This window comes from Epinephelus fuscoguttatus, linkage group LG3 (assembly GCF_011397635.1).
Source record: "Epinephelus fuscoguttatus linkage group LG3, E.fuscoguttatus.final_Chr_v1".
NCBI classification, from domain to species: Eukaryota; Metazoa; Chordata; class Actinopteri; order Perciformes; family Serranidae; genus Epinephelus; species Epinephelus fuscoguttatus.
This window is the reverse complement of record NC_064754.1, coordinates 16662303-16688015: the sequence shown is the minus strand read 5'-3', so window position 1 is coordinate 16688015 and position 25713 is coordinate 16662303. Positions and strand designations below refer to the sequence as shown.

The 25713-nt window shown below is 42.9% G+C and overlaps 1 protein-coding gene across 1 annotated transcript in view; it reads right to left on the bottom strand.

Moving 5' to 3' along the window:
• Positions 1 to 10849: 10849 nt before the first annotated feature.
• Positions 10850 to 25713, bottom strand: part of LOC125883384 (uncharacterized) — a 30207-nt gene continuing 15343 nt past the window's right edge. The window contains exons 3-4 of the mRNA XM_049567617.1: positions 10975 to 11091; positions 10850 to 10891 (exon numbers count right to left, since the gene is read on the bottom strand). Of these exons, the coding sequence (XP_049423574.1) occupies positions 10850 to 10891; positions 10975 to 11091 (159 nt within the window). The remainder of the gene's footprint in view (positions 10892 to 10974; positions 11092 to 25713) is intronic.

Below are 25713 nucleotides of genomic sequence, written 5' to 3'. Positions count from 1 at the left end.
TACTCCCGTGTACAACGATTCCTGCCACAGCGGACCTCATCTAAGTTGTCTTAAAAGAGGGGATAATGTGTGACCGGGCTCTGCGGCTCAGTGGTTAATGATGTCAGCTCACAGCAAAGCTTTAAAGCTCAGCCCTGCTTTCTTTAATGTGACGTTTGCATGTTGCTGTGTTTGTATTCGTTTCCCCTCCACCAATATCCATGTCTGGTGAATTGAAGATTCAAAATTTGCCCTTAGGTTTAAATTTGTTTTTCTGTTTATGCATTAGCCCGCGATGCATAAGCAAACCATCCAAGGTGTGTTTCTGTCTTCCCCGGGATCGGCTCAAGCACCCTCGTGACCCTGAAAATGAGTAAGCAGGTATGGAAAATGAATTAATGCTGCCTGGTTGTACTGCAGTGTCTCAATGAACTGCTCTGGGCTATTGCTGTTTCTGTTTGCTCCGTGCTGCTGCTGTGCTCGAATGTTTCTGACCTGCATTCATACACACAGCCATTACCAAACATACTGTAACTCTATAAACAACAGCAAATACTTGAGGGAATATCTGTTTGTACATTTCTCTAAGTTTCTACTTGTTCCATTAGATAATGTGATCTGATAAAAGCACCACGCACTGTGTAAAGGCTTCCTTCCTCCGTCTCTGTTGTGGAAGATGCACAGCTTTGTGCACACTAAAGTATGCAGAATTTTTAATCAAGTTTAGTTATCTTTAAAATTTACATTTATTCAACTGGTGTTAATCTTTTTTGTTGTGGATACAAAGACGCTTGTGGAATGATGTAGACTGTGGCTATAAGCCTGCCATTGGCCAAATATCTTGGCCAGTATGCTTTCTCCCTTCTGCAATCTGTGTGTTACTGTACCGTCAAAATTTCCTTCGCTACAGGAGCAATAACAACCTCCAAGCTAGCAACCTGCCCGCTAAAAATGTTTTGATTTTGATCTTTCGGCAAATTGTTCAGATCATTTCAGAATAAAGATTCCCGATGAGATGAGTTGAAACAGGCAACTACTTGCAATGCACCACTCTGCAACGTTCCAAAAACCTGCCAGTTCACACCAATGCAACTTGATGAGACGGTGTATCATCTCAATGCAACAACTCTCTGTATGTCTGCTCTGATTTCCAGCTTTTCAGGTTTATTTTGTGGCTGAATATAATTTGTAGCTTCTTAAAATATAGCCCCTTTTACACTGCCAGATTTTCGGCCGTTTTGCCAGCAAGCTGTGAGCGTTTACACACACAGAGCCGCATTGGTGAGTTGATCCGAGGTGCCCAATTTTCTGCCTCGTAGGGTAGACATAGTGACGGAAACTTTTTGGTTTAAAAAAAAACGAGGCGCCCCTCCGCCACGGGAGGGGGTGATGATGACTTTGTGGGAGGAGCTGTTGATGATGCCGCATGTGCGACCCACTGGCAGTGGATAAACAGGAAACAGCAGATAGCAGGAATTAGCAAGCAGCTAGTAGCAAGAGGGAAACGCAAACCTGACAGACGCTGTAAAGATGAGCAACTAGGGAGACAAGGCATTGCGTGCCCTCCTTGTCCTCGCAGATGAAGAGGCCATTAACCGTCAGATGACGGGGACGGTGAAGGACGGGCCTTATGAGAGAATCGCAGAAGGAGTGACCAGCTGCAGCTTCCCTCTGACGTCACACGCTGAGCTACACGTTTTGTCACTTGCTCACGCCCCCCATTGCCCCGAAAAAGGCGCATTCTGTATAAACAAAAGAAGGTAGGCGGCATTTTGCTGCACTCCCTGATTTTGTTTTTATACTGCCAATGCTGAAAAAAGACTGATTGGGCTTTCCTGCAAATTTGCACAACTCCTGTTTAAAAAGGGCTAATGAATCAGGATAGTGATAGTGAGATACTGCATTTGTGCATTTGTAGTAGTGATGACATGGCAAAAACATAAACAAAATGAGCATCAGGTGGACTGTATTTATAATGAACAGGACAATATAAATGACCAGCAACAATTAATAATCAGTCAATGAGAATGTGTGTGTGTGGGGGGATGAAGCACCAGGAGGCAAACACGCTGTCTGTAGTCACTTTTACTTGACCAGTGGACTTCACTACAAGAGGATTGCCTGAAGAAGCAGGGTACTTGCTTTATGTTCTAAGACCAGCCACAGGCAATCTGACCAGCCAAGTTGCGGGTGACACCAATAGCCAGCTTGAGCTGAGGTCAGACCAGGCAGCTCACACCGCTGCAACTACTCTGTGCAATGTTCTAAAACGGTATTGTCTCATCATGAATCTTTGGTCTGAACTGGGCTTTACAAAGGATCTACAACAAATAAAACAACCCGTGAACATGCTGTGGAAAAGCCAAGAATTTTGTCTCGCAGGATTCTCATGTCCGGAGGTCTGATTTTGTGGCGTCCTGACTCCCTGCTGGATCAACAAACTTTCTGTTGCCACTGTCAGTGGGGCTGCTCTCCTCCTGGAAAGTTTGCCTGGTTTGCACGTGCTAACACAGCAGCACCGCTACTGTCAAACACTGAGCCATTAGATTTCCCAACAAACTCACACGGATTATGAAACAGCTCAGATCTGTCATTAGTATCCTCATGGTAAGCCCTCTCACTGTGCGTCCCCCCCCCCCAGAACTATTTTGCAAGGATACTGTCGCTGCATCTCGGGCTTAGCACCACCCAGGATGACTGTGATTGGCTAAGAGAAACACAAACAAGCCAGATCATTTTGTTTCCCCTGTAGCAGACTGTTAATATGGTGATTCTAGACCTTTCCCCAGTGCTGACACAGCGCTGTGGAGATCGTCTGCTTATCCTTAAAAAGTCTTTGAAATATATTCAGTTCAAATGTACAAATATTAAACCTCTCAGCTGTGAATCCACATTTATGTACACAACTTAAATCAATCAATGCTTTTCTTAAGCATGGGAGCACAAATACATAAGGTTTCTTCTGTCGTGACTCATCTAGATTAAAAAGATGGCAGAGGCTTTTGTTGTGAGTGATGAGCAGAATGAAAATGAGCCAAGAAGAGCGTCTGTAGATGGAGCATCTTTGTTATTGTGCATGTTGTAAAGTCTTAACACTTGTTTTAGAGTGGTTTTTTTTATAGCTTTGCTTCATATAACTGTTACCTAACCAACGCAAAGGGTGACTGGCACATAATGTGCGACTGTCTCAAGGCAACCCAACGGGGCATCCTTGAATACACACCAGCGTTGCCAGCTTAGTAACTATGGTGCTGGTTCTGGTGACTTTAGCGACTTTATTTTGCAAACAAGCCGAGTGATAAACCTCTTGAATTCTTGGGCAGACATCAGCTATCCTTGAGGAGAGTTGCTAATACAGCTTGGTGAATCTGCTCGCTGTAGCTGTGTCTCTGGGGTGACAGCAGCGTTCACTGAGTGGGAGAGAGGAGCAGCAACGAACACTCAACCGCACAGCAGCCAGACTGAAACAGGTAACTGACAGCTCAGTATCCCCAGCAGTGTGTGAAAACAGCATGCTTTGCTTGTTCTGGTCACTCAGTGAGGCTCATCAGTGGGTGGTTAAGTGTCAAGTCTTGTTTTTGAGTCGATAATACTATCCACTTTACAAATGTATTTCGAATCACTTTTCAATTTTGTAGTGAACAATGATACAAATATATTTTTATTATACATTATTTATATATGAATAATATCAACCTTTTTAATAATGCATATTTTGAGATATTTCTACTCATTCTATATTGGCTTTCACACCACTATGTAAACACTTAAAGGTCCAGTGTGTAGGATTTAGGGGGCTGTATTGGCAGAAATGGAATATAGCTTAATTAGTATATTTTTTTAAGTGAATTCACCTGAAAATAAGAATTGTCATGTCTTCATTATCTCAGAATGACCTGTTACATCTACATAGGGAGCAGGTCCTTGTTGACAGAGATTGGCATGTTGCACCGCCATGTTTGTTCAATAGTCCAGAACACACAAGACAAAGACTGACTCTGGATAGGTCTCGTTTTCACGTCCGCCACCATAGTTAGCAGCCCCTCCACGATAAGCCTAACAGCATCGGAAATACACTGATTTTCACATTACAGCTCTGCGGCTGGCAGGGAGGTGCTGCAGCCAGTGGTTAAATCTGCTCAAAAAATAACCAGCAGCAGCTTCCCCTCCTTGGAGGACATTTGTGTCAGCAGGTGCAGAAGCAGAGTGTCGTGTATCATGATGGACTCCACCCACCCGGGACAGGAAGTGCTCATCCCACTCCCCTCAGGCAGAAGGCTGCGCTCTCTTCCCAGAGGCTGTGAAGCTTACGAACGCTCTGGCTTAAAGTCTGTTGTTTGCATTTTGTACTGCTGCAACTGCGTGCGGCTATTGATGCACTATTACGCACTTTAACATGCTGCTTGTGTTTTTTAACTGTGTGTTGGATTTATTGAAGGCTTTTAGGTTATTTATATATTTCTCATAGGTCTATCTTAAATGTTATTTATTCTGTACGCTGCTGGACCTGGTAAACAAACTTTGTTCACTCACTCTTTGAATGACAATAAACTGAACCTTGAATGTTGACCTTAAAACTCAACTTTTATTCCTATTAAATTTAAAACAGACAAAACAGAAAACATTTGCCTTGGACAGTGGCTCAAAGTAAGAGTATCAAATATCATTTTGGAAAAAATATTATGTCCTCATACCTTTAAATTTCCTCATATACAGTAGCTTATTTCTTTAGTGTGTCTTATTGTTTAGAATTTAAGGGGATATTTGAGCAAAAATAGAATACAACATAATAAGTCTGTTTTCTTAAGTGTATAATCACCTGAAAATAAGAAATGTGTTTTTGCTGCCTTAGGATGAGCCGTTAATATCTACATGGTGAGGCGGTCCTTGTCCATGCACTGCCATGTTTCTACAGTAGCCCAGAACTGACAAACTTAACACTTGCTCTAGATAGGGCCTTTTGTTTTTTTCACATCAGCCACTTTAAATTGCCAGGTCCTTTTGTTTTGGAGAGGAAGAGACCTCTGGGGACAATTAATCTCCCGGTTAAAACCTCCTGCACATCTGGATGTTATCAGAGAAAAAAAGGTGAGCACACATTAGGAGGCGCTGGGCTAGCAAACCATCTGTGATGATGTGAGCAGCATCACAGAAACACTGATTTGTAACATGAAACAGCTTTACTCAGTGTTTTTACTGGTTTAAATCACCAGGTCGGTTTGTTTTGGAGAGGGAGACACCTCTGCAGATAACTTGGCTCCCAGTTAAAACCTCCTACACAATGAACTGTGAAGGGATCCTTACCAGGAGTTCACACTTGGCACACAGGAGAAACTACAGCTGGTTGCGATCTGCAGTCCTCAACGCTAAATGCCACTAAATCCTCCTCTAAATGCTCCTCTATCCTGCAAACACAACACTTGTATCATCTCCAATTGCACTGATGTCCATTCACTTATTTCTGTCCTCAACACATTCTGTATTACACATAGTTCATATTGTTCTGTGGAACATTTTGTCAACAGCGGCAGTAAGCCAACATCCCCATGGGGATGTTTATAGGTTCATCTAATTTCCAAATAAATGAATCTGATATAACATTTTATGGATTTTACTTTAAAGAATCATCTATACACGTTCCAAACATATTAACCATTCAGTGTGTAATGACCTGTGGTTCCACAGCATCCACAGACAAAGTAAAATGGTTTTATTGGCATCTATAAATTAGGATGCTTTCTGGTACAAGGGGATGCAAATAAAAATGCGCATTGGTACTACTTACACACAGATAGAGAAACAGATGGACAGATTGATGACGGACAATCAGGCGGATTGGACTATCTGATAAATTAACAACAAGATTGATAACTAAAGAGACAGACAGGAAGCGAGGGCAAAGAGAGACTGGCATGCTGCGAGGACAAACAGATGGACAGACAGTTTGAACAGACAGACAGATAGACAGATGGTGCTTCTATTAGGAAAAGCGAGCTTTGATGAGATGGACAAACAGACTAGCAGACTAGCAGACAGACAGAAACTCTACTGGGATTCGCTAAATGGGCAGACAGGAAAATGAACAGGCTTGACATTCTGATGTAGAAATGGGGCTGTGATGCCCGGGGCCAGGTGAAGAGAGGACGCCGTATCTCTGAAGACCATCGACATGAGGAAGGACTCAACTTTAAAGTGTGTATGCAGACGTGTGTGCTTGCTCACGCGCCAGTGTGTGCATTTGTGTGTGTGTGTGCATGCCTAATACTGCTCCGACCATTAACCGAGGTACCAGATAAAAGTAGTGAACATGCTGCCAAAACAAGGTGCTAAAAGACTAAAAATACTAATGGCAAAGGATTGGAAAGTCATCCACATGCACAGCAACAAAGTCGGCGTGCACACAAGCACACCCACACACACACACACACGCACACACAGGGCAGAAGGACAACAGGGACATCTGTTCCACTGTTTTATCTCCTTTCTAGCAGAATGTTCCAAAGGTGCATATTGATGTATGAAGAGAGCAACAGCTAACCTTATTTAAAAAAATGTTGAACTGTAAAAATGCTACCTTACTCTCCCCTAAGCCCACTGTGAATGGCAAGTTTTATTCATTTAGTTAATCAAAGCCACACACGAGTTCAGTATGAAATAGGTAAGGTAAGCAGTAACAGGGGGCAGCAGGGAGGGGGGATGCATTTGCTGCTCAGCATAAAGTATTTTGTTTTTTTTTCCCACCTTGCTAAATTTTGAAGCGTATAGTTTTGAGGCCTGTTCCTATTAAGCAAAAGCATAAACATCCATTTGAAGGCTTAATAGGGAGTCGTGGAACTATTGCTTGTGTGGTGTGTGTGTGTATGTGTGCGCCGAGTCCCCCACAGGCCCTTAAGTGGTGTGTATTTATAGAGAGTGTGTCTCTCTGAGGCCCAGAGGCTGGTTATATGAGCCCCTTCTAATGGCTAGGAGGAGAGGAAACATCCACAGTCATGTTCCCACAAAACAGACACACATGCATGCACGCATACGGGCATGCACACACATACACGGGCATTAGATAAGGCAGTCAGACATGCTGTTGTTCTGTCCTCTCTTGGATAAACTCTGGCCTCTGAGGGCAACGCTCTGACCTTTTTTTTACATGAGTAAAAACGATGCAAACAGGAAAGGTCCATACTTTCAGAAACTGCATCTGCAGCACACTGCAGTGCTGATAAGGTGGAGAATTTAATTCAATCTTATAATTTAATCTCATACAGTCTTCCCGTATAGCTGGTGGTGGAGCGTAAGTGGCTTTGGGCAGCAGGAGTGCAGAAATCTGGGCTCACTTCAAATCGAAAGTCCCGTGTGCACCACTTTATTTCACCCCTCTTCCTGTGTTCTGTGGCCTGAAAAGACAGGTGTTGCCGGCTCCTCTTGTCCTGCACAGAGGAGCTGCACCCAGGATACATACAGTAAATGAGGTAAATGAAGAAAGAGAAGGGCCATATGGCTTTGTTTGGATCTGTACACAGGCCAGCCAGAGTAGGTGCACATGTGCGCGTGTTTGTGTGTGTGTTTGATCTGTACGCAGGCCAGGCAGCGCTGAAACAGCAGCAATTTAACTGATGCTCCCGCCATATGGTTAGAGTGATAGCATTAGAGAACCTGCTCTGAACCTGAAAAAGAGACAGAGGGAGGAAGAGGGGGTAGGGTGGACCAGAGCTAGAGGCCAGGATTTGTAGAGCAGCCCCATAATGGTACACTGGTATGCAAATCATGCACACATACGCACACATACAAACACGAGTGCATGAGAACGCACACACACATACGCTAATGTCCCTACAAGTGTGCAGGCACGTAAATGCAAATGAATGTGTGTGATCATCACATTGACCAAAGTTTGCTTGCAGGGAAATACTCCCCAGGCTTGTGCACAGGTGTGTGTATGTGTGTGTGCATGTGCAAGTGCAAGTGCGGGTGCGTGCACACACACACACACACACACACACACAGATGCATAAACATAAGCGCAGAGTGATCCTGTGTGTTTCAGCAATCTGGGTGATTTATGCGTTGAATACTGCAGTGTTTTAGGTGGGATCTCAGGGAATTCACAGCCATATGTCCTCATTTTCCTCCCTCCCTGTCTTACACACACACACGCGCACACACACACACACACACACTTAAATACATGCCCATACACACACAAACTGTATCACACTCATGTACACAGGCGCACACTATTTTCAGCTTAAAGGGCAAGGGCAAAAGAAGAGTGTGTGCAGGTTGGAGAGTGGGAAGTAGGGGGGATAAGGGCTATAAGGCAGACAGTCTGAATTTTCTGCTCCAGTTTGAGAAAAATTCTTGGCTCCTGCTTTGGGAGTAAACGGACAAGTGGGATGAAAGGACGGAAAAGGTCACAGGGACGCTGGTGTAAAGATGGTAAACTGGTGCTGGTGGCTAATATTACCCTGTATTTTGTTCTTAAAGCATGCCCCAGCACGGTGATCATGATGATGGGGTGTTATGGGAACTGCACTGACTGTGTCCAACTCTGGCTGGTGCATCACCACCTGTGCCAGCCAAATGATAAACAAATGTCCTTTACTTAGAGAACCACAGGTCTGAGCTGGTCAAATCAAATGCTATTAATTCCATTAGGATACATGACTGTACACTTAAACAGTTCCTTTAATATCAGACCAGGTATGAGCAAAGTGGCATAAATTCACAAATGTTAAATGATACAAAGGTAAATTTGGATAAAGGACAGAGTGAAAGAAAGATCACAAGTTAATATAAGAATATCATAAAAAAATGAATGAAGAATTCAAAATACATCATTTAAAGTCACAAAACACTGGAAGACTCAAGATAAAGCACTGCTCAGTAAATATAGAGCTTGAAGATTTATTTTTTCATCAGCACAATGTTTGTCTCTCTCAAACAAAAAAAGCAAACAGACTATAGAGTGTATCTATAGTGTATAATTATCTAATTTTTTTATGTTGGAGTAAATTAAATTTGTAAAGTGTGTAAGAATTAGGGAGATTTCGTGGCATCATTCGTGGATTGAAATGCTAATGTCTAGTCTTTGGTATGTCTCTTCTGGGCTGCTGTAAAAACATGGCGGTGCAGCATGGTGGACTCTGTGGACGAGGACCCGCTCGGTATGTAGATATAAACAGCAGTTCATTTGTAACCGGACCAAGACCACCTCTTCAAGAAGGTCTCAGTCTGGTTGTTTTGGTGCACACCTGAGTGTGATTGCTGTGTTCACACCTGCCCAAACAAACCGCACTTAAGGTGAGACACTACAGGTGAATAGGGTAAAATTTTAAAATAATAAATATCATCATGAAACCTCCTCAGTCGATTATTTACAATAGTATGAAAAAAAAATGTATTACAAGTTTTAAAAATTTTAATGTTTAATTATGCAAATGAGGCACTATCTCATTAAAAATGCGCTAATTTGCATACATTTTAGGAAGATAGTTCTGAACATCTGATGAAGCCAGGTGCAAAATTCTTTTTTCATTACAAAGGGATTGAAGGATATCTACTTTTATTACCTAGAAAATCAAAATATACTCTCCATAGCCTTAAAAAAAATCGATTTTCGCCATATTTTTGGGAATAAAATGTCACATAAATCAGGCTAGGAATGATTTATTAACAAATCCCTTTGTAAATATCTTCAGAAAATAGCTAGATGTATAACTGGAAAGTTTGGTGTACATGGGTGCTACAGAGGCTGAGATGTACGACTTGGAGTATGACAAAAAAATCTTTTTGAGAAAACGGCATTAAAAGATTTATATAATAACATAATACAAGTAGACACCATGTGATAAAATAAACGTCTAAATGTATAATTTGACTGTTTTCTTCATAGCAGTTTGAAAGAATACATATTCAAGGAGTAAACTAGCCCATGTCTGCCATGTCTCGCCTTAGGGGGCAAACAAACTTGAGTTCGATTGAACCGAACCAAACAGAGCCAGTTTGAAAGCATCCTAAGTAATTTAGACTGAATGGATTGTGTGACAAGTGCACATGCAATTATTCTATTAACAGATGTGAATGATGTCAGTGTGCTCACTTAAACGACCTGAAATGTGAAATCCTTAGCTAGTTAGCATGCTAAAGTCCACGTGTGCTCTTTGTTTCATGCTAACATGCTCAGCCTGCCCTCCACAGTGCAATGGAACAAAGGGGCAATGGCATCTTAGCTTAGCCACACAACTAGAACTACAAATTCATTGTGCTGGCAGGATGAAATAAATAATAGACCTGCAGCAAGTGGAGTGTGTTTGGCCAGGGGTTAGCAGCGTGACAGTTCCAACACAAGTTATTATTTTATATCAGCTCCAGCTCTTGAGTCCATTAGTGCCAGCTTCCACCTGCAGATAGCACAGCTGCCCAAAACTAGAATTATGAATTAGAATGTCAAGAGAGGGGAAAGTGGGATGAAACATCTGTGGGAAAAAAACAGAAATTCTGCCATGCAGTGATATGGAGAGCCGGAAGTGTAAATAAAGAGCAGTCTCCTCACATGAGTCAAGCCACTTTTCAAATACACTGACCATCCTGGAAGTACTCGTCAGAGACGGTGTAGGGAGAGTGTGTGTGTGTGTGTGTGTGTGTGCATCAAGGTGTTTCAGAGGGTGTAAGTCACCTTGACTGTGTGTCTACAACCCAACCATGATTTTCATTCCTTTGGCAGAGAGTCAGGATCAACTCTCACAGGAAAAAGAGCCTCGACTTTCGGAGCTGTAGGCATCTTCATCTGAATTTCCAAGTGTTCGCGAGGCTACACGATGTCAGATTATGTTGTTTGTGTGTGTCCTCGATGGAGCAAGATGGATTAGCCCCCAGTTTAACCCATCCTGGTGAAAACACGTCCTGACAGCAAGGCTCCCTGAGAGAGACGCAGAGAGGAAGAGATCCGAGGTTGAATTCTATTATTGAAATTGTACCCCGTATTAATATTGAAATATCTACATTCTGAGAGCCATCATCCTCCATCTCCCTCTCTTGTTCTCTCTCTCCATCTTTGTCGCCCTCCCCCTTTTCACCTCCTGGTTTCTCAAAGGAGAACTGACAGACTTGGAGTGCAGACTGGGGCAGACAGAAAAGCATTTAGTCAGAAGAGGGGGTGACAGGGAGAGGGGAAAGACGAAGAGTGAGGAAAAACTAGAAGGGACAGAAACGAAAAGGAGACGAAAGGGGAGACTGAGAGAGGAAGAAAGGGGAGAAAATCGCAAAATTGTTTCTGCTCATCCATCTCAGTGCGTTCCACTCTTCCTCAATTGCTTTCGCTCCTCCCTGCCTCCATCCCTTTCTTCTTGCCTTCCTTCTGAAGTCTGAAATCTCTGAGGAAGCTCGCTCGTAAGGCCTAATTTATTTACCACAGCCGCCGCCACCCCAGCTGTATCGCTTCGTCATTAATTTACCAATGTCATATTTGCGCTAACAGTTGGACACAAGCCCATGCCAGGCTGCAGCTACATACATGCAGTGAATCTCATCCATAAACATGCACTCTATTATTACTATTCCCCGCAGAGTTAAAGCACTTGGTATGAACCACTAATGAGCCCCGATCTGACCTATATATTTAAATCATAGATGTACTCTGCTATCAGCTGTTTCGGCCATTATCATGAATTTGCCTCATTTGCTGTTACATACCACTACATGGGACTTATGTGTTTCTTCCATTTGTTTTACAACTAAGAGAGACCACTTTTCATGAATGTGAGAAAGGAAAATAAGCCTTGCTAAGCCTCATTTGCATTCTAAGAATTTTAACAAATGTATGCACCAGAAACACACACACACACACACAGCGCCGAGGTGTATAAATTAATCACTGTGATGATCACGGAGACCATGCTTTGTAATTATACATGTAGGGGAGACAGAGACCCAGTGTGTGTGTGTGTGTGTGTGTGTGTGTGTGTGAGTGCAGGGAGAGGAAGAAAAGGGGGAAAGAAAAGGTGCATGTGTGTCTAAGTGTGCAGTTTTCCGAATCTTCACAGCTCACTTGCCCGCTAAATATTCAGGCTAGTATTACATTGATTTTGCATCACTGGAATAACTAAGTACATTCCAATTCATTAAGACTCACATCAAACACATACATCCATGATGAAAGAAGATATTAAAAAGTTGATGGAAAGCTTTCAATAATACAATCGCGTAATGAAGCAATAATTCTCAAAGCTGGGAGGGTTTTCTACAAAATGTCAAAAGAACTTAATTTATTAGCCCATAACCATGCAAAGTTCATTTCAGGCTCCTAAAAAGAATCATTTAATTTGCCTTGTTTTTAGAGACGCAGTGGAGGAATGTTCAGACTACATGCATTTATAGGGCATCATGCAGGGGGGAGGGAAGGAGATGGTTTCACTGGGCTCAGATTAATGAGATGAAACTGTGAGAGCTTGCTGGATTTGAACCTCTGTGCATGCACAATGTGCATGTGTGTAACATAGGATCTGCCCTGTGGACACTTTAATGTAATCTCATCCTCTGCGAGGCGCAATGAAGATGTGAAGGTATCAATGTTTTAAGTATCCGTCGATGCTGTGCTGCGCAAAATTTCTCAAGTGGAAAAGAGATCTTTACATCTCTTTCAGACTGCAGACTGACAGGGGTTAAAGCTGCATTTGCACTTGATGTGACAGGGTCAATGCATGTTGTCCGACCAGGCTCCCAGACCAACCTTCTTCCTGACTGCTGATGAACGTGAGTCGAATGCTGCTCTGCTTGAGTGAACATGACTTTCTATCAGGGATGGGCTTTTTTATTTTTCTAGATGTTATTCATGTTTAAATGACGTTTTCATAGTGATCTCAATGGTCTAATAAAAGTGTGAGATTAAGAGAGTAAGAGAGAGCACAAGTATTGGACCAAGACAGAGTGAGCTGAAGATTAAATTTATTATCAATTTGTGTGAAATAATTCTATGTAATTCAGAGGTTTAGCAGCAAGGGGTTTAATGGTGCAGTTGGAGACTCTTCTGTGACAGCGGCCTCTTATGAATGGGTCATAACGAGGTTTCCTGTATGAAAGGGGTTAGAAAGATTAATTAGAGATGAATTACACTGACAAAGAAACTAACAAACGTACACACTTATCAACCAGCATCACCATTAAAAACAAATCTGAAAAACCCTGGATTATGTTAAAGGACAATGGGCCTCATTCACCAGCCGATCCTAAAAGGAAATGTCTACTTAAAACCCACTCATGCAGTTTTCATGAAGATTCTGACAATTGACCTTTTGCTAAGCCCCGCCCCTTTGTGGTGTTCCAACAAGCTGTCGGAGTAAGCATGGAGCCCACACTGTAACTAACTGCCTGAGTCAAACTGACTCAGCAGCAACAACAGGTTAAAAAGACAAAGATAGTTAGAAGCTAAAGCCGAACTATAGGCTACAGATCACAGTGTAAAAGTGAACCACCACATCACTGCTGATCGCCACACAAGACAATGAATATAAAGGGAAACTTCACTGACATTGAACCAGCTGTGTGGCATCACAGTGTGTGCAGATGATCAGTGTTTGGCTTTGCCCCCGTGCTGCTGCCAGGACCCGGACCTCCACCACCAGGCAGGCAGGGATCTCCAGGTGAAGTTAAACAATGTTCATCTGCACACACTGTGATGACACACAGCTGGTTGAATATCACCAAAGTGTCCCTGCTTCCCTTCACTGGATCCTGTACAGCAGGGTCGGTCTTTTTTCACTGTTATGATCATTAAAAAGCAAAAGCAGCATGTGTATACATTCAGTAGGCTATATCTTCAGTAGCTAGCTAGCTAACCCTACACTTTCCAGGGTTTGATTTTGGTTTTGGAACAGGGAAGAAACGTATATCTTTTTCCAACCTCTCCAGGTAACGAGTATCATTAATACACAACGTGCCCCAGGCACAACATTTAGCTCCAAATCCACAAAGCCAGCCTGAAAATGAAGGACATCTGAAACAAGCGCCTCAGATTCAATGGAGCACAGCTGTGTTGATGTCAGACCCTGGTCTGAGCCAGCTCGATTATCTGTTATGATTGGCCAGTCTGTGTCAAGGGGCGGGACTTAGGGAAGGGTCAATTACCACTATTTTCTGTGTTCCTAGGTAACAACAGAAAGTACACTCAAGAGCACTCTCACTGATCCAAACATGAGTTTAGTTGACAAAATGTAAGTTAAATCATCTTCTTTTGTTGCCTGCAGTCAGTGATTACATGCACAATATACAGAACATAATGAATTCAGTGGAGGAGACATTACTGTGCTCTGTGTCACAACACTTTTTATTCTCGTCTCATCTGATATTTAGTTGTCAAGATACCTTAAGCTATAATAGAACAGTATTGCTTTTGCTCATTACATTATTTATATTCTATTATCACATCACTTACATTATTACATTTACTTCACTTTTATGACTGTACAGCTGGGACCAGTGGAATTTATGAACAAATACTAGCTCTCCTTTATATATAGTAAGGAAGAAAAGTGGCTCCGAGCGCACGTCGTTTGAAAGAGAGGGGAATGTGTGTGAGAGAGCAAAATGGGAAGGGTTAAATATTTTATTATTCTTACTATCCCCTGCAGTGAAGACCCTCTATTACTGCAGTTTTCAGTGTGTGTGTGTGTGTGTGTGATTAAGAGGACGTGTATGTACCTGCATGTCTACGTTTGTCTATTAAATCTTTAAGGGAAAAAATAAATAAATAAAAAATAAAACCTGGGAATATGAAAAATGAAAAGATGAAAAGGACCAGCAACAGGGGTCCAGTGGTCTTATTTATATTTGCACACACAAAACAAGCCCGAAAAGAGGCGTAGGCCATTTCCCACGCAAAAGTTGTGATCTAAAAAGAACAGACTTAATGGGAGAAACTTGGACCCATGCTTACGAACATTTTGGAGATGGGAAATTGGTGATGCAGATGTTGAGGTGGAAGCCCGATTGGGAGCTTGATTCAGAGAGTCAGCATATGATTTAGGGCCACAAAACAAATGTGCACAGAATATAACTTTTTTAGGACAGATTATACGCTGACATTTGACTTTTTTCATGACATACCATACCATGATGCCGCTATTTAACGCAAATAGCTAATCAGTCAATCGAGTGTCAGTAACTAAGTGCATTTTGGCATGTAGACATGGTCAAGACGACGTGTTGAAGTTCAAAAAAAGCATCAGAACAGGGATGAAAGGTGATTTAAGTGATGGTTGTTGGTGCCACAGGCGCTGGTCTGAGTATTTCAGAAACTGCTGATCTACTGGGATTTTCACGCACAACCATCTTGGGTTTACAGAGGATGGTCTGAGAAAGAGAAAGAACATCAGTTCTCTGGGTGAAAATGCCTTGTTGATGCCAGAGGTCAGAGGAGAATGGCCAGACTGGTTCAAGATGATAGAAAGGCAACACTAACTCAAATAACCACTGGTTACAACCAAGGTATGCAGAAGACCATCTCTGAACCAAGCAGGTGCCACTCCTGTCAGCTAACAACAGGAAACTGAGGCTACAGTTCACACAGGCTCACCAAAACTGGGCAATAGAAGATTGGAAAAATGTTGCCTGGTCTGATGAGTCTGGATTTCTGCTGCTACATTCAGATGGTAGGGTCAGAATTTGGTGTAAACAACATGAAAGCATGGATCCATCCTGCCCTGTATCAACGGTTCAGGCTGCTGGTGGTGGTGTAATGGTGTGGGGCATAGACCGCAGAACCGAGGGGGCCAGGGGGGCCATGGCCCGGGTAACTTTTGTACTCTGACATAGAGGGCTGCATTGGGATTGGGTCCCGCCGGGTCCCGCGGGTACCCATTAAACAGTAGAAGAAGAAGAAAAAGAAGAAGAAGAAGAAGAAGAAGAAGATGTAGCCTAGCGACAGGATGTCAACACAGGAACTTGGTGCACATGCATGAGCGTTTCCACTCCATATTTATTCATAAATGGACGAATATGCCCTGAACCAGCTTTCATACCAATTTGCCGCTTGCTCCACCTGTCTGTCTGTCTGTCTGTCTGTCTGTCTGTCAGCTCCATCTGTCATGAGACAAACATGAAAGAAGACATGCAGTTTATTGTGTTTAACCGGCGACGAGCTCTCATTACGAGCGACTATTACGCACGTCTGCACGCTCTTTATAACTCACTGTGTGAACCTATGCTGCATAATAAAGATTTGCCCCCTCGTAATTTGTAACCGCTCCCTCAGTAACTTCATCCTGGCGCCGGGCTTGCCTTAACCTCAATCACTGCGTGATTATATAAAGGTAGAAAAATAGCCTAAATAAATACAGAGGAGGAGAATAGAATATGAAACAGCCTTTATTTCATTAAAAACTAAATGAAAACAACAAAATAGGAGCGCTATTCCTGACTAGTGCGTCAAAAGACATGCAGGCCAGGGAAACGAAACAAACAACCCCATGAATCTCTTTATTAATAGCCTATAAAATGACGTGTTTTCTCCTGCGGGACGGGAGAAGACACAAAATCAATGCATCTCTATTATTGTGCGGCATAAATTCTCAGAGTTTTGCGAGAGCGGGCGGGAGTGGACATACACATTGAGGTTGCGGGCAGTAATGGTCAGAAATTCAGCGTTCTGGTTAATTTTCAGTAACTGCGCAGCTGCGCTTGTTTTGTTGTTGGGTATGTGTGTGTGTGTGTGTGTGTGTGGGTGCACGTGTGTGCGGCTCTGCACATCAGTCTGATAAGAGTGCTGACTTGTGATGATAATGTGTTGAGGGGCGGGTTTGAGTTCTGGACCAACTGAGGCAGGGACAAACACAGGTATGAAGTTTGATGGTTTTTAATGAAAAAGGTAAGGCAAAAGACACAGGTGGTGGCGACAGGAGACTGGCCGGCTTGGGAGCTGGGAAGGCGTCTGAGCTTGCAAAAAATATCCAGCTTCACACAGGGAAAAAAGCGCTGGAGAGCAGAGGCACTGGTGGCTGACGCAGGCAGCGAGGCACACACTGAAAAAACACAAGAGAAACACTGGTAAGGAGCTGAGAAGTTTCAAACAGCAAAACTCTTCAAAATCACTGGAGAGCAAACTGCAAAAACCGTGTGACACTACCGAACAGGACAGAATTATTTGGCACCGGAGTGGAGTCATGACCAGGCTTATGTGGAGGGCTGATTAGTGGAGATTGCAGCCAGGTGTGCCTCGTCTGCCGAATCTCATGGAGAGAGAGGAAAACCAGCCACGCCTCCTGCCACACACACACACTGCAGGGAGAGTAAAACAGAATGGGGAGGGGAAGGAGAGAGAGAAAAAAAACCAAAACAAACCTAACACAAACCAAGACCACAACAATAATGAATATGATGCTGATTTAGATTCAAGGCAGCAAGATGAGTTTTGGTTGTGGTTGTGGACTGGATGTACTTTGTTGTTTGCTATAGTTTCATCTGTGCGTTTATGTGTAAATAGGCTTGGCCTGTTGTGTGTGAATGTTAGAGTGGGATCAGAGGGGTTAATCTGAGCAAGCATGTGTTTGTGTTCATGCGTGTACTGTAGATGTGACTGTGTGGCGTTGGAATAAAAAAAAGTGCTCCGCAACATTATTTAAGACATTAGTAATATTGTCTGTTTCAATGCATATGCCTCCCCACCCCCTCCGCATGACTTGAAATTATGGTTCCCCTCCCCCTTGTTCAGATGCGTTCCGTGGTCCATGGTGTGGGGCATATTTTCTTGGCACACTTTGGGCCCCTTAGTACCAACTGAGCATGGTTTAAACACCACAGCCTACCTGAGTATTGTTGCTGACCGTGTCCATCCCTTTATGACCACAGTTTACCCATCTTCTGATGGCTGCTTCCAGCAGGATAACGCACCATGCCACAAAGCTCAAATCACCTCAACCTGGTTTCTTGAACATGACAGTGAGTTCACTGTACTCCAATGGCCTCCACAGTCACCAGATCTCAATCCAATAGAGCACCTTTGGGATGTGGTGGAACAGGAGATTCTCATCATGGATGTGCAGCCGACAGATCAGCAGCAACTGCGTGATGCTATCACGTCAATATGGACCAAAATCTCTGAGGAATGTTTCCAGCACCTTGTTGAATCTATGCCACCAAGAATTAATATAGCTCTAAAGGATAAAGGGGGTCCAACCTGGTACTACCAAGGTGTTCCTAATAAAGTGGCCGGTGAGTGTACATTCTACTTTTAATACGTTTTCAAGTAATGAAATAGAGAGATGGTATAGTGTTTGACACTGATTGTACCCACAGGAGCTGAGCAATGGCTTCTGCTGAGGTATGGCAACACCACTTGGACAAACCACACGCAGAACTACAGTACACTGTAATACTAGAACCAGTAGTAATAATAATGGCAATTTGTTATGTTTGATATGTTGTTTCGACATTTGCTAACAATTGTTTGACAGTGGTGTGTGGATGCCTGTTGTAGCAAAGCAATTAGGTCGAGCATTTTAAGCATATCTGAATTTTAGGGGGATGTTTCCCCCCAGTATATACCATAATTACTGCCTAGGTAATGTGCATTAGAAGTGCAGTTTCTGCTCTGCTCTGGGTCTGTATAAAAGAGGTGTTCTAACATAACTGTAATCATCCGTATATGGTATGCATATCATCTAGTATGCCTGTAAGTGATGTTCCGTGTCTTTGAGAACATCGCTTTGCTTTTTTTTTTTTTTTAAGTCCATCTAATCTCAGGACAATTCCCTTTCATTTGGCACCGCTAATGAATTCATTGTATCACTGTCCAAAGTAGCCATTATAAATTGCCAGAGAGAATTTTTTGAAGTCCATCCCACTCAACTGCCTCGGGCTTTCTAAGTAAGACACCAGTCAATACAGCTGAGTGAGTGTTTGCGTGTCACAGGGGTGAAAATCTACATTTATACCGGAGAACAGTTTTTAACTGACAGTGAAGAAATGCCAAAAGCATTAATGCATCCAGCACACACATAAACAGCGAGACAAGTGTACAAACACACACACACACACACACACAGTAAAACATATTTTATAACAAATTATGCATTTCATTCAAATGCCAAATTCTACACTTTTACCTTAATAAAAATGTACACAGTGTTACTCCAGCTGGTTTTCTGTGGCTGAGTAATACTGCCTGCCTGCTGACTTGTTCTGTATGTGTGTGTGGTGTGTGTGTGTGTGTGTGTGTGTGTGTGTGTGTGTGTGTGTGTGTGTGTGGGCATAGATGTCACAGCAGCAGGCGGGGAGGTGTTGATAACTTATTTGGCATTTTGACAGTGATAAAGGACATTTGTTGCCCTTAGCGATGCAGAAAAACACACACAGACATGCAAATACACATTAACTGTCAACGTATGGCTGACGGACTTTTACAAAATTAGTATATAGATTCAAAAACATCTGTTTAATAACAATAGAAATTCTCAACTTCGCCCACACCCCTGCGAAATAATTCTACGGGGTGTACTATTCTTTGACAGGAAGCAGCTACAGTGTGGACAGCGAAGTAAAAGACCCCAACAGCAACATTTCCTCAGACTTTGTGGACAACAACAGCAGCTCACACACTCACATAAGCCTATTGTATACACTTATTTTCACCCACACAAATATTGACGTGCACAAAGACAATCACTTAGGCATGTTGTAGCATGCATAATCATTACATCCTCTGGGCAACCAAACAATTAAAACAGAAGTAAGATGCTTCACAGATCACAGTTGTGCCTTTAGGGCTAAAAGATGGATGCAAATGAAGCTTTTCAGTGTCAGCACTGAATGTTTGGGTGTGTGTGTACATATTTGGGTGTCACTGTGAGCAAAAGAGGGAATTAAAGTCTCTTTTGTATCTTCAAAGCGGTAGATAGAGTGAGGAGTAGCACGCCCAGATGAAAGTGACATTGGTGACAATTGCACCACGAGGCACACAGACGCAGTCGCCCACAGCCCACACAAATACTGTATGTGCAACCTGCTGCATGCAAGACGAACCTAATGAGGGATGTTTATAGGGAAGGAGGGAATGCTAATCAAAAAAAGGCAAAGGAAATGTGAAATGGAATATTAAAGAAAAAGGCAAATAAGTGTGTGTGTGTTTTTTTCCAAGGGCACTCACAGCAGGATAGGACACAGAGCCCGGGGTGTATGAAAGCATCAGTCTCACAATATTTACCATCCTTTCCCTGTTTGCATGCTCAAGCCACGACTGCTGCATTTATTTTTTGTTTGTTTTAATCAGGGGGAGCTTCTTGTATTTCTGTAATTTCAGCGGGTCTGTTATCCCACTTGCTGAGAATTATCACAGAGGGGTTCTGCCGCAGTCGGAAGCAGAGAAACAGGAGCCCACGCCGTCCTTATTGGAAATCTCAAACACAAGGTAAATATGTTGAGTAGAAAATGACGGTTTATTCGCTCTTTACATGACAAGCAACATCTGCTGAGAGTATTTGCTGCACTTTTTGTGCCGACACTTCATGCTTGTGTGGCTGTTTGTTTCTTCTTCCGTCATTCTTTTGATGGTTGTGTGTCCGTGCAGTCCCTCATCCACCTCCCCTGTTGATTCTGATCTGAGATGAACCCTTATCCGATTGGATCTCTCTCACTCCCAGGGGGAGGGTCTGGAAATAGGCTTATCCTCTGATTGGATCGTTTGCCCCTGAGGGAAGGGTACAAGGGAGGTCAAAAAGAAAACCACGCTATCTTTTGGCCAGCGCAGACAGGGGTCCTGCATTAACTATCACACACATACACACACTAAATACATCAAGGTCTCCAGGGAGATTACAGTGAAGTGTTTGATGACCCCCATGGAGAGAAAAGCAAAGACATAAGAGTGTGATAGCCTCCGCAGACACAAACACACAGCAAACTTGTTGACCTCGACGAGCTGCCAGAAAAATAGTAGCTATCCAGGATTTATGAGGATCAATCAGCGACGTGTTGTGTTGGCGACACCAGGGATGGATATAGTGGAACATGGGCTTTGGTCCAGTATATATGGTCTGCTTTATGTCACACATTTAGTTTTTAGGCACTTTTAATGCTGACTTTTTACTTTCCTCTGTTCTGCTTTTTACTTTTCAGTGTTTCTTTATAATCTGCAGCATCAAAATGGTAAGAACCACAGAAGGTATCAAACATTGAATCATCTTTCAAAGGAAAACAGGTTGAAGATGAACATTTTGGTGACAGAATACCTTTTGACACCATCAGATCGGGTGTTTAAAATGATGAACTGTTTTCAAAAAAGATGTACGCCATGAAGGGAAAGCTGGAGGGATGAAAAAACGTCAGGATATCACAGTTCACAAATGAAAAATGAGTCCTCAGTTGGGTGGTAATGGTATACTTAAACACATAGAGGCTCCCGAGATGTGGAAAATATTGTAAACTCATAAATAACAGCAAGAACACTGTTAACACACCAAACCTGTTCAAATCCCCTGACCATTCAGATGGAGATAACTTTTCTAGGATGTCTAGATCAATGATTACTGTCATCAGACTCCACCCAAATGCAACAGTGTTCCACATCATCCAAAGGGGACTGCAGTAGAACCTGTGACGACCCCTCCACTCCACTAGCTGTACCTGTTTTCCTGGCTTTTCTCTCTGTTACAGGATGCAGGTCAAAGCAGAGGGTCGTCATGAACATAGCCAACTGTGATGCAAGCAAATTTGAAAACAGCGAAGGAATGGCCCAATTTACTCTGCCTCTGATTGGCTTACACTGACATTCTTACCCTAACCCTATCCAATCCTACTCCTCTTGCCTAAACCTAACCAATCCAACCAACAAAGGCAACAAGCACTAGCCATTCTTTAGCCCTTATTAAATAGGAAAGTCCAATCAGTCTTTATTCAGCATTGGCAGTATAAAAACAAAATCAGCAAAATGCCACCTACCTACATTTGTTTATACAAAAGTGAGCAAGTAAACAGAAATGTACTCCAAGGGAAGCCGCGGCTGGTCAGTCCTTCTGCGATTCTCTCATAAGTTGGCCCGTCCTTCACCGTTCCCATCATCTGACGGTTAATGGCCTCTTCATTTGCAAGGGCAAGGAGGGCGCGCAATTCCTTGTCTCCCCAGTTGCTCATCTTTACAGTGTCTGTCAGGTTTGCGTTTCCTTCTTGCTACTAGCTGCTCACTAATTCCTGCTATCAGCCGTTTCCTGTTTATCCACCGCCAACGGGTCTCATGTGCGTCGTCATCAACAGCCCCTACCGTGGCGGAAGGGCGCCTCATTCTTTTTAAACCAAAAGGGTTCCGCCAATATGTCTACCCTACAAGGCGGAAAATTGGGCACCTCGGATCAGCTCGCCAATCTGGCTCTGTGTGTCTAAACGCTCGGCAAAACAGCCCAACATTTGCCGAAAATTTGGCAGTGTAAAAGGGGCTAAAGGGAGTGTAGGGTGAGTCATTCCCTCACTATCCTAGGATTTGCAAATTTGTGTGAGGCAAGGAGAAAGCATAATGGCCTATTTCCACCAGATGTGTGTTGGTTGCGTCTGCACTCCGGCACGGCAGCGGAGCCAATAGGATTCAATTCTAGTCAATGTGTGTGCTTCCACCGGCTGCAGCTGTGCTGCGTTCCGGCTCCGTCTCAGCTCGGGCACTCCGGAGCCCTCTGGAACAAATACGCAGGACTTCTATTTTTGCCAGACGCCAGAGCACAACGCAGCAATTCAGCAAAGAGCAGATCGTGCGGGGCAGGAAGTCGTGCACAGAAATAAAATAAAACATCCGGTTAATTTTCAAAATAAAATACACAGTGTTCACGGCGGATCATATTTCCCTGCACTACTCCTTGAAAACAACATAATGGACAAAGGCAGGCCTGAAGTCAACAGGTCAGAGGTTTTCAGACGTCATTTCACCCTGTTGACGCCATGGACGAGGAGATATAATCATGGCAGTGCACCGAGATGTCTCCTGGTGGAGCTGCACCGCTCCGCACAGCAAACGCAGCCGGTGGTTATTGACGGACGGCGGAACACTCAGCGGATAACCAGCACTGCCATTAATAACATAATTTGTGTCTCAACTGTTATTATAGTAAACATGAGATGTCCAACATCAAAATATCACATTTAAGATTCATAGCTTTTACTCAGCATTTTTTAATCTGTCCATTAGAGCAAAGGGGGAATCTAAGTGTCAATGGGAAATGACCAGAGACATACTTCTGATGTATTTTGACTGTTCAGATTTCTGATATTTTATTCCATTGCATCACTTTCTTCATTGATATGAGATAACCATTCATGAAAAAAAACTCATGTTTGTTTTTTATTTAGAAACAGGTAAAGATATTTATATAAATTTTTACTATACTGGCCAAAACACATCATTGCTGCTGCCATGTGGAGCATCACGTGACACGCGTCAAGTGCTGCCTCTAGAGCACACTGGACATGTTGCACTCAGCTTATTAACAGACGACCTCACAAAGTTATTAATACTTTTACTGAAAGCTTTGAAACTCTTCCACCTCTGCATTAGCTTAAAATCATGTGTGGAGAGCCCCAAATTAAACCTGATCTCTCACTTGAAAAGCCAATTTCCAGAGCTATGACTCGCCAGGCAATATCTTTCTGGCCATTACCTTTAAAATAGTGGGACCATGAGTCATATAGCTCAGGATATTTCTCAACCTCAACAACGAGTCTTTGCAAATGCAGTCTTTGTCACACATGAGACAGCAACAGCTACAGGGTTCTTTGTTTTTGATACCCAGTGTTCCCACGGTGTGTTTTGGCCTTTAGGTTGTTTCTTGCTTCCATTGGAATAGACAGAAAAAAAAGAAAAAAAAAAACATTAATTATTTCAATTTTTAAAAAGATGCTAATGACTTACGAGTGCCTTTAAAGTAGAAAACCACCATAACAATGCATATAGACCTGAAAAGACAACATTGATTTATTAACAACTTGTAAAGATTCTATCCTTCTTTCTCTGTTTTGGTCTCCACCAACTCCTGAGAGAAATTCACTGTGTTCACCCATGGTGCTGGGTGAGTTGTGTACAGAAAGTTTTATCAAAGCTTTTTCACTAAAGACAGCTGCCTAATGCGGTAGCTGCTCCAATGCTCTGGAATAGCCCTCCAGTCTCAATTACATGCTCCCCCTCCGTTGACACTTTTAAGACAAATCTTAAAACGTACTTGTCATGCCCCAAACTTCGGTGGCCCTATGGGGCAAACAAAACTCAAACACTGACCCCAAATACCCACATAAACACCTTTAAAACACTCAAATCCATGGGATTTATTTTAAGTAGAATGAGCAAACAAGACAACAAAAATCCCAGACTGAGAGGCAGCAGGACCGGCAGTCTCCACACCAGAGTCCTCTCTCCTCTGCTGCTGGCACAGGAGCAATTAAGCACCTCCTCCATGCCATTGCACAGCACTGTGGTCAACTGCATTTCTTTTTTAATGTGCTACATAAATAAACTTGATTTGATTTTGATTTTTGAAAGATATAACTAAAACAGCAAAGTTGTGGGCTGTCAAAAACCAAAACAAGGTGCTGAAAGAAACCAAAAAACTCTCTCAAGCTGAATAAAGCTATACCAAGCCAGGTGACAATTCTCTTTTGGTTTACCATTGATGAAGGGACACTTTGCAGCTTTTCAACCAGGTCTGTGTCACCGGTGTGGGCAGTGTGTGCAGATGAACAGTGCCAAGGCACCCCCCTTGCCCCCAGCTCCCGGAGATCCCCGCCCATCTGCCAGTTGAATCCCGCATGATGTGTCACTGATGACGCTCACAGCACTGGCAGGGAGTTACTGGCGGTGCCGGCACAGGGGGCACCTCAACACCATCTGCACACACTCCCCAAACCGAGGCGACACAGACCTAATTAAAAATCAGCAAAACATCCCCTAATGATATTAAACACAGCAGCTTTAAATCAGCAGGTCTATGTAAGAAAACTTCACATAGTTCACTTTATAATCAAGCTGATTGCTCTGTTTGCTATATTAGCATATACTAACAAACTCTCAGTTACAAACTGTTATCTCGATGGACAACAGCTGCACTGTTGAAACAAAAGTTGCAGGCTTGTCAAGGCAAACGCATTAGAGCTGTTTGGATTTGGACTAAAGAATACATGTAGGCACAAAACACTTCCAGCTGCTCGGATGGCTACTTGCAAAAGCTATAGGTCACTCTAACTCCAACTCAATATAGTTCACATAAACAACACGGCATTATAATACCTGAGGAGATATATCCATGGGAGAGCTGCCATTGCTGACCTGCGCCTGCCCACATTGAAGACAAATATGGGTAAACATGTCTCGAGCTAAACACTAAAGTTAATCATTTCTAACCATTAGAGACTTATGTTATCTGTCTCTTCAGAGAATGAGAACTTAGCAAAAGATACAGACGTGTAAGCATGGACTTAACATTACAACCAAAGCTAATGAGTTATTGCAGTTTTATTTTTAATTTTTGAGTTGTGATTTCAGTGATTAAACGTGCAATTGTTAGCCAGAGGCTTCCACATCTCCATTTCAAGCACTGTTCTGCTGGTAACTTGCCATTTTCAGTAACATCAAAGACCACACTGTCGCCCTCGACAATGTACCGCACATGCTGGCAATGTGAATTTTAATGCTGATCGTCAAATTTCAGCTAAACAGCTGTTGCTGCACACATGCAGTAAATGTGTATGCACACAGATGTCCCCAAGTCTCTGTACCTTGAACAT